The sequence below is a fragment of the Ornithorhynchus anatinus genome, chromosome 3 (assembly GCF_004115215.2).
Source record: "Ornithorhynchus anatinus isolate Pmale09 chromosome 3, mOrnAna1.pri.v4, whole genome shotgun sequence".
NCBI classification, from domain to species: Eukaryota; Metazoa; Chordata; class Mammalia; order Monotremata; family Ornithorhynchidae; genus Ornithorhynchus; species Ornithorhynchus anatinus.
In genome coordinates, this window is record NC_041730.1 from 141053552 (window position 1) to 141066782 (window position 13231).

At 58.2% G+C, this 13231-nt stretch overlaps 1 protein-coding gene across 2 annotated transcripts in view; it reads right to left on the reverse strand.

The window, feature by feature from the left end:
- Positions 1-13016, reverse strand: part of EDRF1 (erythroid differentiation regulatory factor 1) — a 49610-nt gene extending 36594 nt beyond the window's left edge. The window contains exons 1-6 of one of the 2 annotated variants that reach the window (XM_029060537.2): positions 12592-13016; positions 6994-7202; positions 4627-4693; positions 1509-1634; positions 1028-1152; positions 381-540 (exon numbers count right to left, since the gene is read on the reverse strand). In XM_029060537.2, coding sequence (XP_028916370.1) covers positions 381-540; positions 1028-1152; positions 1509-1634; positions 4627-4693; positions 6994-7202; positions 12592-12678 — 774 coding nt within the window. In that variant the 5' untranslated portion in view covers positions 12679-13016. The remainder of the gene's footprint in view (positions 1-380; positions 541-1027; positions 1153-1508; positions 1635-4626; positions 4694-6993; positions 7203-12591) is intronic. The other variant, XM_029060538.2, reaches the window with a different exon arrangement.
- Positions 13017-13231: the final 215 nt, after the last annotated feature.

The following is a 13231-nucleotide window of genomic DNA, read 5'->3' on the forward strand; positions in this document are numbered from 1 at the left end:
GCAGCCCCCGGGGCCACATTCTGGGCCGGGCACCACGTCGGGAGCCGAGCAGGGAGAGGGGGACCCGCTCTCCGCTCAGCCTGGGGCCGGAAACTCCCCTCTAGGCTAGAAGCTCATGGTGGGTAGGGAATGGGTCCGTTCTATTGTACTCTCCCAGGCACTCGGGACATGCTAAACGCTCAATAAATACAACTGACTGAATGCTGGGAGTGGGAAGGGGAGGAGGCACCCACTCTCCGCTCTGTGCCCGGATCGGGCCCGATGCCGGAAGCAAAAGTTGGGGGGGGGGGGGACTCGAGGAGGGGTGCCCGATGCTGGGGTGAAGGGAGAGGGGAGTCCCGCAGTCGGTTGAGGACGGCCCCCTCCTTTCGGGTCCTTACCTGATTCGAAGAGCTCGGGTCCTCGGGAACGGAGGACGGCAATTCAAAGGGGGCTGGCCACGACGCTCCCTCGGGGTGGCCCCCCTGGCCCGGGCCGGGAGAGGCCCCCGGCTCCGAGCCCGCCGCGGGGACCTGCTGGGCTGCTCCGTCCCCGTTAATGCTGCCAAAGAGATGGGAAGGACAGCCCTGAGCCCCGCGGCCCGAGGGCCGGCCCGGCGGCCCGCCCTGGGCGGACCCGGCCTCCAGCCCCGCCTCCGCGGCCGGCCCGCCGGGAGAGCGCGAGCGAGTCACCGAGCCTCTCTGGGCCTCCGTTCCCTCATCTGAAAAATGGGCGAGAAGAGCCCCAACCCCCTCTCCCTCAGGCGGCGAACCCCGAGCATCCTTGGCTTCACCCCAGTGCTTGGGTCACGGGAAGCCCTTAAAGTGTCATCACGACCGTCGTTACGAGGCTTCCTCCACGTCACCCCGCACGCTTTGCTCTTTAGGAATGCAACACCTCGTGAACACACACCACACGGTAAATATGTCACACAGCCCATTTCCAGAAGCCTCTTCCACTTCCTTTCCCCATATCTCTTTCACAGACAGGGGAAGTTGAGGGGGGGAAGCCACCTCCAAAGACCTGCTCAGTTACCCGATGCAAATACCTGTAATACAAGAACTTGGAGAGAATGGCCTTCTGATACCAGTGCTCTTTGCTCTTCTTCTTCCTCTGCCACTTCTGGTCGATGAGTCTCTGGTAAAACTCCTTCAGCCAGGTCCAGTCCCCCGTCTGGGGCCGGCAGATGGACGGCATCAACGGGAGGAGGGAGGAGTCACGCCTCCCGGCTCCCCCCGACCGGCAAAACCCGCACCCTCCTCCCGACGGGTACGCCCGCGCGCCGACACGCACGCCCGCACGGGCGAGCCAAGCCGCTCCCCGGCCCGGTTTAACGACGGACGCCTTCCCCGTTCCGGGGCCACCCCCCGAGAGGCAGAGAGCAAACGGCCCGGGGGTCAGACGGTCAGCCCCCGGCCTCTCCTCCCCGGGGGAAGCGTGCAAAGTCCCGGTTTGAGCGGGGAGGGCCGGGCGGTGCCCGTGCCGGAGCCCAGGGGCCCCCCGCCCGCCGGCCCGGGAGGACGGCCCACCTGCGACGACCTCATGAAGAGCTCCTGGATGTCGAGCTCGTCGAGGAGCAGCGTCCTGCCCACGCGATGGACGGCCATGCTGACGTGAGACTTGCTGTACGGGATCTTCAGGAGCTTTTTTATGTTCTTGTAGAAAGAGCGGGAAAGGGAGGGCGACCAAACCAATCAGCCGATCAATCAGCCAACCCGTCAACGGCCGCTATCGGGCCCACCGGGCTCCTCCTCCGGCCGGCTTGGGGCGCCGAAAGGGAACGGGTGGTGACCGACCCAAAAATGACGGGTCTGAGGAGCGGCGACGTTTAGCAGAAAGGGACCGGGCCGGGGAGTAGGAGGATCGGGTTCTACTCTGCTGTGGGACCTGGGATAAGTCACTTCACTTCTCTGTGCCTCAGTTCTCCTCCTACTTAGACCGTGAGCCCCGTGTGGGGCGACGACTGTGCCCCACCTAATTAACCTGCATCTGCCCTAGCGCTCAGGACGGTGCTCGGCACGTACAGCAGCGGCGGGGCTCGGTGGAAGGAGCCCGGGCTTGGGAGTCAGCGGTCGTGGGTTCCGATCCCGGCTCCGCCACTTATCAGCTCTGTGACTCTGGGCAAGTCACTTCGCTACTCTGGGCCTCGGTTCCCTCATCTGTAAAATGGAGATTAAGGCTGTGAGTCCCACATGGGACAACCTGATAACCTAGTACCTACCCCAGCGCTTAGAAGAGTGTTCGGTACATAGTAAGCGCTTAAATGCCACTTCTATTATCATTATTATTAAGCACTTAACAAGCACCAGGATTAAAAGAGTGAAGGGTCCTTTCACCCGAAAGCAGCTAGTGGGCCAGAGAGAACTACTTCTTGACACGGCCAAGCCGCTCTCCCACTAAGACACCAAGCCGCCGCCTTCACCTTGGCTTAAATTCTCCCCCCGCCCCTCCTCTCCCTCCTCAACCTCCGAAGTAATCCGACTGACCTGAATAGAGTGACGAAAGCCCATCTCCAGGCAGCAATACATAACGGCAGCCCTATTTAGCAGACAAATGCCAGATCTCTAGCCTCTGGCCTAATTCGTCAAAGTTAACACGCTGAAAACCAAATAACGATCTATATACGTGCGGCCAAAACGAGAAAGATAATCTCATTCTAAATCCTTTCTTATCGGCACCTATTCGGCCACACACAGCACCTGAGGTGCTCTGGATCACATTCCTTAATCTACTGGCGCTTCCTGATCGATTTTTTGGAACCTTGGGACCGCAGTCCTGGGCTTTATGCGAAAGCCAGAGAGGTGGGGGATGGGGGTGTGCACGCGTGTTTGCACATGCGTGTGCGCGCACGTCACACATGATAGGGACTGTAAGGCTCACATTGGGCTCTGTGGTCACAGACACACACGGGAAGCAGTGCGGCCCAGCGGTAAGAGCGTGGCCCTGGGAGTCGAGAGACCTGGATTTGAATCCTGCCTCTTCCACTTGCCTGCCATGTTACCTTGGGAGAGTCCCTTCACTTCTCTTTGCCTCCGCTCGCTCTTCTCTAAAATGGGGATTCGAATACCTCCTCTCCCTCCCACTAAGAGTGGGAGCCCCACGTGGGTCAGGGACTCTGTGCACCCTGATTGGTCTGTATCTGCCTCAGCGCTTAGTGCACGGCTTGACACAAAATAAGTTCTTAGCAAATACCATCACCAATATGGGCGAATTCAAGGCCGGCACAGTTCTGCTCACGTCACACGTCGGCTCTTTTTCCTCACCCCCTCTGACCCCGTTCTCCAGCTCACATGCTCGGTTTCTTCCCACGGCCACCCGCTTTCTACTTGTACCTCGTTCTCACCTCTCCCGTCTCAGTCCCCACCCCCCAACTCAGGCCTGCGGCTTCCTCCCCCCGGATGATAATTAATAATAACAATGATGGTGTTCGTTAAGCGCTTACTACGTGCCAGGCTGGCGTGGCTACGAGCACATCGGGTTGGACAAGGGTCCAGATGAGGGAACTGAGGCCCAGAGACGTGAAGGGACTGGCCCAGGGTCACACAGCAGACAAGTGGCGGAGTTGGGATTAGAACCCATGACTTTCTGACTCCCGGGCCTGTGCTCTACCCGCCACGCCATCCACCACACCATGCTGCGCACCTCAGCTCTCGCCTCCTCCAAAGCCCACCTCCTCCTTCTGGAAGCCTTCCCAGATCGATCCGCCATACCGCAGCGGCCCCCACCTCATTCCTCTCCTCAGTGCTTCTCTGCCTCCAGAGGTTGACGTGGCTTATTCTGATAAAGTACAACTATTTCCCGCTATTTAATAATAATAATAGTGCTGCTATTTGTTAAGCGCTTACTATGGGGATTAAAAAAATGTGAGCCCCACTTGGGACAATCTGATTACTCTGTACCTTCCCCAGCGCTTAGTACATTGCTCAGCACATAGTAAGCGCTTAACAAATACCATAATTATTATTATTATTATTATTGGGTCAAGCACTCTTCTAATCACTGGGGTAGATGCAAGGTAATGAGGCTGTCCCACAGGGGGCTCACAGTCTTCATCCCCACTTTACAGATGAGGGAATTGAGGCCCAGAGAAGTGAAGTGACTTGCCCAAGGTCACACAGCTGACAAGCGGCGGAGCCGGGATTAGAACCCATGACCTCTGAATCCCAAGCCCGGGCTCTTTACGCTAAACCACGCTGCTTTTCATTCTCGTATCCCCATTCTCTCCCCTCCTCACCCTATCTCCGGATCGTCAGTTCCGCCCCTCCGTCTGCCCTGTGAGATGGTAGGCTGCTTGAGGGCAGGGAATGTGCCTGGTTTCTGCTGGACCCCATCGAGGTCCCCCGTTTATTCATTCATTCGATTGTATTTATTGAGCGCTTACTATGTGCACAGCACCTTACTAAGCGCTTGGAATGTACAATTCGGCAGGCCCGTCGTCGGGCAGGGATGGTCTCTCTCTATTGCCGAATTATCCATTCCAAGAGCTTAGTACAGTGCTCTGCACGTAGTAAGCGCTCAATAAATACTATTGAATGAATCGAGGGCTCAGTAGGGGTTCGACAGGCACCGCCGGCGGGCGATTCATCGCCCCGTAAAACCCTCGGCCGCCGAGGGGAGCCTCACGGACAGGCGAGGAAATCTACGTACCTCGGAATCGGACACGACATCCACGTCGTTCCCAACGGAGTCGATGAAGTCGTAGGCCATACCGAAACTGGAGGGGAGGGGAAAAGAAGAGAAACAAAACGGGGCCAAGAGTCACAACGTGGGCTCTGAAAGAGAACGCTCCCATCGCCACGCGTTTCCCCGCGATCCCAGCTTTGGGCGGAGCGACTCCGGGGCGGAAGAGTGTTTCCGCTCGTGCGGGCGGGGGACTCGTCTACCCATTCTGTCGTAGAGGACTCTCCCGAGCGCTTAGATCGGTGCTCTGCACACAGACAGCGCTCAACCAATACCGTCGGCGGTTAGATTTGACCCGTGTCACCCTCGAGGCTGCGGAGGACTGACGGGGCCGAGGAAGAGCAGGCCGAGAAGGACCACCACCGGGGCCCGTCCGGCTTCCGAATGCCCGCTCCCAGAGTTCCCTCTCCCTGGCCGGCGGGCTCAGACACCCCAGACTCGGCTTGGAAATGTCATCCCTCCGACCTTAAACTCACCTCCTGTCTCTGTGGGGGTGACCCGACCGCCCTCCCCGGGCAATGGCTAACCGCCTTGGGGAAGAGAGCGCGGCTAGCGCGCCGTGGACACCGGACCCCTGGCCAGTTCAGGGGAAGAACAGAGGGGCGCGGGCCCGGAGGGTCCGGGGGCGGCAGAGCTCCGACATCCCCTCAGCGCTTCTGCACACAAACCACGACTTTCTCCTACCGGTGACCTGTTGTCATGCTCACCAAGTCTGTTTCATTGGACCCTCCCAAGCGCTCAGCACAGTGCTCTGCACGCAGAAAGCTCTCAATAAATGTGAGCGACTGACGGTCTCATCACGCCGCGTGGGCAGGAAGTGGGTCTCTTTGATGTACTTATCATCATACAAACTTTCAGGATGTGACTCCCCACTCCTCGAAAAAAAACTCCAGGGGCTGCCCAACCATCTCCGCATCAAACAAAAACTCCTCACCACTGACTTTAAAGCCGTCCACCACCTTGCCTCCTACCTCACTTCCTTCCGACCGTGACTCAGCCCGCACACTTTGCTCCTCTAACGCTAAACTTCTCGCTGTGACTCCATCTCGTCTATCTCGCCGGCGACCCCCGGTCAGGCCCGGAACACCCTCCCTCCTCAAATCCAACACACAATGAGCCTCCCCCTCTGCGGAGCCTTACGGAAGGCCCGTCTCCTCCAACAGGCCTTCCCCGACGAAGCCCTCCTTTCCTCTTCTCCCATTTCCTTCTGCATCACCTTGAATTGCTCCCTTTATTCGACCCCCCTCCCAGTTCCACAGCACTCGTGTCCGTACCTGTCGTTTATTAATTTATATTAACGTCTGCCTCCCCGCCTCTAGACTGTAAGCTCGTCATGGGCAGGGAACGTGTCTACTGCTATACTGTACTCTCCCAAGCGCTTAATAGAGTGATCTGCATACAGTAAGCACTCAACAAAAATAATCGACTGGTCCCCCAAACGCTCAGTACAGTGCTCCATAAATACCACTGGTGATGATGATGATGATACTCTCCGTCAACTCTTCTTGCTTGAAGTGATGACAAGCACTGGGACCGACACCCAAGACGGCGCTGGATCGAAAGTGAAAGTGAATGTGGACGATCCAGACTAGAACTGCTCATACTAGGGCTCAAGACCTATCTCTGGATAGATCTGTTAGGCGCTTCATCCTCCAATCAATCAATCAATCAATCAATCAATCAGGGGTATCGACGGCGCCCAGGCAGTCCTCGACTTAGAGCGTCCCGAGCTCTGACAATCGGCCCTCGCAGGCGGACGCCTGTAGGTGACCCCCCCCCCATCCAGCTGAACGCCCGATCCTCCAAGGCACCAGCCCCAGAAGTGAGGAGACGGCGAACTGGCCGGAAGATGGAGAAAGCCCTCTCACGTCTGCGGCAGCAGGAAAGGAGAATCTCTGGGATTCGGCGATGGAGAGGAGCCAGTCGGGCTGCCGGATGGAGAGTCGGAGTGGAACCGCGCTGCCTCCGGGGAAATGCGGACCCGCGGGACCCAAGATGAGCCACTGCCCACCACCGAGTCCGCCGGCCCAAACGGTAGCCCTCCGCGTCCTACTCCCAACTTCGCTCCCCGCCGACAAACCACCTTTGGGAACACGAATTCTGCCATTTCTCACTTAGCGAAAAGGAGTCGGCGAGGTCACCGGCGGGGGGGCCGAGCCTGGGGGCCGGGGGCTTCGGGACAAGTTAAACGTCCGGCTCCCGTTTAACCCTCTTTCGCACCGGTGCCTGGCACACAGTAAGCGCTGAAAAAATACCATTATTATTAGGGCCGAAAAAGCCCTCTGCCCGCTCGGGAGGCGGGAAGCAGCCGGCCCAGACGGCGCTGGCGGTTACCTGGAGAACGGTTTGCTCTTCTTGCCGGTGCCAAGGATGGTGGTCCCGGCAGGGCCCAGCTTGGCGCTTTCCCGTAACCAGTTGGCGGGCGGCAGCTTCAGGTCCGTTTTCTCTTCGAGCTGGGCGAAGGCGGCCCGGGCCGGGGCGGCCGAGTACTTGACCACCGCGCGGCTCTTGACCTCTCCGCTGCCGAGGACCAACCCGGACCCCTGCGGGAGGAGAAAGAGAGACGTTGGTGGGCACGGAGGCCCCCACGGCACCCGCCTCGGCCCGGCGGCCCTCCCTCTACCTCCCCACGCAGAAGGGTGGGAACTGTACTCGTCCGCTCAACTGTATATATTTTCATTACCCTATTTATTTTGTTAATGAAATGTACATCGCCTCGATTCTATTTAGTCGCCATTGTTTTTACGAGATGTTCTTCCCCTCGACTCTGTTTATCGCCATTGTTCTCGTCTGTCCGTCTCCCCCGATTAGACCGTGAGCCCGTCAGACGGCAGGGACCGTCTCTATCTGTTGCCGACTTGTTCATCCCAAGCGCTTAGTACAGTGCTCTGCACATAGTAAGCGCTCAATAAATAAATACTATTGAAATGGCAGAGGTCCGGCTGCGGCCCCGTCGGGGACGTGGACGTCTTTAGGGGGAGAGGCAGCCGGCCGCAACCTCTTTCCAAACACCTGGGTACTAAAACATTCATCCATTCGTTAATAGTTTTTACTGAGCGCTTATTACGTGCAGAGCATCCCACATACATACAATCACCATCTGAACTTCGACAAACCTATCCGATTCAACCGGCCACAAAAGTAAGCCGAAACCTGGGGTTGTGTTTGTTTGGCGGGGGCGCGTTGAGGGGGTTGGTATCCATCAGGGGAAGGAGCTGAACTTCTAATCGTCCCGCAAGCAATCGACAGTATTCTGGGGGCACCGACTCTGTGCAGAGCACTGTACTAAGCATTTAGGAGATTACCCTCTGCCAACAGCCCCATTCCCGCCCCCCGTCCCCAACCCCAGACCAGAAGGACGTTACTTGGGGCTGTTCCCGACCGTTCAACAACCGTCACGAGGCTGCCGTCGCTGTCCCATTTTACAGCGGGGTGGTTCGGCGGAAAGAGCCCGGGCTTGGGAGTCAGAGGTCAAGGGTTCTAATCCCGCCCCCGCCACTTAGCTGTGTGACTCTGGGCAAGTCGCTTCACTTCTCCGTGACTCGGTTCCCTCTTCTGTAAAATGGGGGTGAAGACTGTGAGCCCCACGTGGGACAAGCTGATCACCTTGTATCACCCCCAGTGCTTGGCACACAGTACCACCTTCATTATTATTATTATTATTACAGGTGAGATAACTGAGATCCAGAGAAATGAACTGCCCGAGCTGGGGCTCCAACAGGGGCCCCGGCTCCCAGTCGACCCCACAGGCGGGCCGAGGCGACCTCTCTGCCGAATTCGCGGCCTCTACTCCAACCCGATTCTCTTGACCTCTCCGCTGCCCCGGCCGCCGTCGGCCGCCGACTTCTCCTTGGAAACCTCCTCCCGCCTCGGCTTCGCCGGCGCCGTCCTCTGCCGGTTCTCCTCCTGGCTCTCTGGCCGCTCATTCACCGTCTCCTTCGCGGGCTCCTCCTCTGCCTCCCACCTCCTAACCGCGGGGTCCCATTAAGGGTCAGTCCTGGGCCCACTGAGGCCTCGGGGAGCTCATCTACCCGCTCCCAAATCCACAACTCCCCCTCTCTGCGACCTCGCCTTTCCTGCTGCCTTTAGGGGGTCTCTTCTTGACTGGCCTTCCCTCCTACGCCCTCCCCCTGGGCACCAAAGCTCAACTCGTCCAAAACCGAACTCATCTTCCCGCCCAAGCCCTCCCCCGCCATTTCACATCCCCGTAGACGGCACGTCCACCCCGTGCCCCGTCTCAAAAGACCGCAGCCTGGGCGTGACCCTCCACTCCCGGCTCCCTCCTTCGTTTTGCGCATTCAGCCTGTCCCGATGCGTTGTCAATTCCGTCACCGCCACATCCCCGGGCTCGCTCTTATCTCCCCCTCCAAACGAGCCCCGGCTGGTCCAGACCGTCTCGCCCTACCGCATCCTCCTCCTCGCCGACCTCCCCGCCTCCCTCCCCTCTCCGGGTCCCGCTTCACTCGGCTGCCCGGATCGCTTTTCTGAAAAAAACTGTTCCGCGCACGTCTCCCCGGACGTTGAAAACCTCCAGCAGTTCCCCATCCGCCTCCGCATCGAGTCATTCATTCATTCAATAGTATTTACTGAGCGCTTACTATGTGCAGAGCACCGTACTAAGCGCTTGGAATGGACAAATCGGCAACATATAGAGACAGTCCCTGCCCTCTGACGGGCTTACGGTCTAATCGGGGGAGATCGTCGGTTTTAACGCAATCAGCCCTCTCCTTCCTGCCCATATTAATGTTGGTATTTGTTAAGCGCTTACTACGTGCAGAGCACTGTTCTAAGCGCTGGGGTAGATACGGGGTAATCAAGTTGTCGCACTTGAGGCTCACAGTCTTCACTCCCTTTCATTCATTCATTCAATAGTATTTATTGAGCGCTTACTATGTGCAGAGCACTGTACTAAGCGCTTGCAATGAACAAGTCGGCAACGGATAGAGACGGTCCCTGCCGTTTGACGGGCTTACGGTCTAATCGGGGTCTAATCCCATTTTACGGATGAGGTCACCGAGGCCCAGAGAAGTGAAGTGACTTGCCCACGGTCACCCGGCTGACAAGTGGCAGGGCCGGGATTCGAACCCACGACCTCTGACTCCCAAGCCCGGGCTCTTTCCACTGAGCCACGCTGCTGTCTCCCCTTCGAGACCGAACGCTCTCTGCGGGCAGGGAAAGCGTCTACCGACTCGGCCGTATCGTACTCTCCCAAGTGCTTAGTACAGTGCTCTGCGGACAGCGAGCGCTCAATAAACAGCATCGCCGACGATACCTACCCGCTATACCCCAGCCTACATACTGGGTTCCTCCACCGCCACGCCGCTCCTCGGGCCTGGCTCTCTCCTCCCTTGCTCTCGCCTCCCTGCTCCGCTCCTCCCTCCGGCCCGAAACTCTCCCCCCCTACTTGACCGACCACTGTGCTCCTAAATTCCCACCTCCTCCAGGAAGCCTTCCCTGACTAACCCCTCACTGCCCAGGTGTCGCCAAGGCACTTGCTTCTGGACCCCCAAAGCCCCTTCTAATAATAATAACAATGTCGGTATTTGCTAAGCGCTTACTATGTGCGGAGCACCGTTCTAAGCGCCGGGGGAGATACAGGGTGATCGGGTTGTCCCACGTGAGGCTCACAGTCTTCATCCCCATTTTCCAGGTGAGGTCACTGAGGCCCAGTGAAGTGACTTGCCCACAGTCCCCCAGCTGACGAGTGGCCCAGCCGGCATTCGAACCCGTGACCTCCGACTCCCAAGCCCGTTCCTACACTGGAAGCTCACTGCGGGCAGGGAACGTGCCGGGTCACTCCGTGTCCTAGTCTCCCAAGCGCTCAGTACAGTGCTCCGCACATAGTAAGGGGTCAGATGATAATTAAAATGATGGTGGTATTTGTTAAGCGCTTACTACGTGCCGAGGACCGTTCTAAGCACTAGGGAGATACAGCTTGTCCCACGTGGGGCTCCCAGTCTTCATCCCCATTTTCCAGATGAGGTCACTGAGGCCCAGAGAAGTGAAGGGACTCGCCCAAGGTCACACAGCAGACAAGCGGCGGAGCCGGGAAACCAGCGACCGACGCTCAGCCTACCGCCCTCCGGCTCACATCCGTCTGTTCCGTCCTTTAATCTACGTCTCCCCTTCTATTTATTCGTTCGTTCGATCGTATTTACTGAGCGCTTGCGGTGTGCGGAGCGTTCCTGGGCAGGGCTGGTCTCTCTCTGTTGCCGAACTGTCCATTCCAAGTGCTCTGTGCAGCGCCCTGCACATAGTAAGCGCTCAATAAATACTGCTGAATGAATGAAAGTACAATATGGCAATAAAGGGAGACAATAATAATAATGTTGGTATTTGTTAAGCGCTTACTATGTGCCGGGCACTGTTCTAAGCGCTGGGGGAGACACAGGGGAATCAGGTGGTCCCACGTGGGGCTCACAGTCTTCATCCCCATTTTACAGATGAGGTAACTGAGGCACCGAGAATAATAATAATGTTGGTATTTGTTAAGCGCTTACTACGTGCCGAGCACTGTTCTAAGCGCTGGGGTAGACACAGGGGAATCAGGTGGTCCCACGTGGGGCTCACAGTCTTAATCCCCATTTTACAGATGAGGGAACTGAGGCACAGAGAAGTTAAGTGACTTGCCCACAGTCACACAGCCGACAAGTGGCAGAGCTGGGATTCGAACTCATGAGTCCTGACTCCAAAGCCCGTGCTCTTTCCACTGAGCCACGCTTGACTTGCCCAAAGTCACACAGCTGACAAGTGGCCGAGCCGGGATTCGAACCCATGACCTCTGACTCCAAAGCCCGTGCTCTTTCCACTGAGCCACGCCGCTTCTCGCACCCACACCCGCACCCGCAACGAGCTCACAGTCTCGCTCACACGCTGTGAGAAGCAGCACGGCTTAGTTGAAAGAACCTGGGCGTTGGGAGTCATTCATCCATTCATTCAGCAGCGGGGCTCCGTGGAAAGAGCCCAGGCTTTGGAGTCAGAGGTCATGGGTTCGGATCCCGGCTCCGCCACTCGTCAGCTGGGTGACTGTGGGCGAGTCACTTAACCTCCCTGTGCCTCAGTTCCCTCATCTGTAAAATGGAGATGAAGACTGTGAGCCCCACGTGGGACAACCTGATGACCCTCTATCTACCCCAGTGCTTAGAACAGTGCTCTGCACATAGTCAGCGTTTAACAAGTACCAACATTATTATTAACAAATACCTACGTTATTATTAACTTCTCTGGGCCTCAGTTCCCTCATCTGTCTAATGGGGATGAAGACTGAGAGCCTCACCTGGGACCACCTGATGACCCTGGATCTCCCCCAGCGCTCAGAACAGTGCTCTGCACGTAGTAAGCGCTTAACCAATACCAAAATAATAATAATTATTAGCTTCTCAGGGCCTCAGTTCCCTCATCTGTCAAATGGGGATGAAGACTGAGGGCCTCACGGGGGACCACCTGATGACCCTGGATCTCCCCCAGCGCTCAGAACAGTGCTCTGCCCAGAGTAAGCGCTTAACCAATACCAAAATAATAATAATAATTATTATTAGCTTCTCAGGGCCTCAGTTCCCTCATCTGTCAAATGGGGATGAAGACTGAGAGCCTCACGTGGGACCACCTGATGACCCTGGATCTCCCCCAGCGCTCAGAACAGCGCTCTGCCCAGAGTAAGCGCTTAACAAGTACCAACATTAATTATTAATAAATACCTACATCATTATTACTACAGGAAGCGCTTAGGATCCTTCCAAAACAAAAAAACCAGGCCACCTCTGTGAAGGCAGGGGTGTCACCTGGGGGGGGGGTCCCCAAGTTGGGGGAGGGGGGACAGAGACACAGAGACAGAGAGAGACAGAGAGAGACAGCCGGGGGGTGCTCGCGAGCGCCCCCAGCAGGCCGGCGGGAGGCCCCTCCGAGCGCGCATGCGCCGCCCCCGGCCGTTACCTGCGGCTGGGGCGGGTCCTCCAGGGGTCCCGCTCGGTCCTCCAGGGGTCCCGGGGCCTCGGGCCCGCAGCCGCGGGGGTCGCCCATGTCCGGCCCGCCGGGCCCCGGGTGGGGCAGCGGGAGGAGGGAGTAGACGGGCCCGGCACGCCGGGCGTCGCCACCTCGGGGCGGGGAGACGGGCACGACGAACCCGCCCCTACCCTCGCCTCCTCCGGGGAGGGACTGAGGGAGGCCTCGGCGGCAGACACGCGCCTGCGCCGTGGGAGAGGTTCTGCTCTCGCGAGATTTCTCCGCCCGGGACTCTAGGGCGCCTGCGCGGTGACCGAGCCTCCTCCCCCCCCGCCCCACCAAATCTCGCGAGCTTTCTCCGCTGGGGGCCTGCACAGTGGAAGAGGCCCCTTAACTCGAGAGCCTCCCCCGCCCCCTTGTCCCCTAGGGGGAGCTGGGGCGCCTGCGCGGTTATCGAGTGCCCACCCACCCCCAATCTCGCGAGCTTTCGCCGCTGGGGCCTGAGAGCCTGCGCAGTGGAAGCCTCCCCTTACTCTCGCGAGCTTCCCCCCCCCCACTCCGACCCGGCAGGGGGCCTGAGCGCCTGCGCAGTGGAAGCCTCCCCTTAGTCTCGCGAGCTTTCCTAACTCCC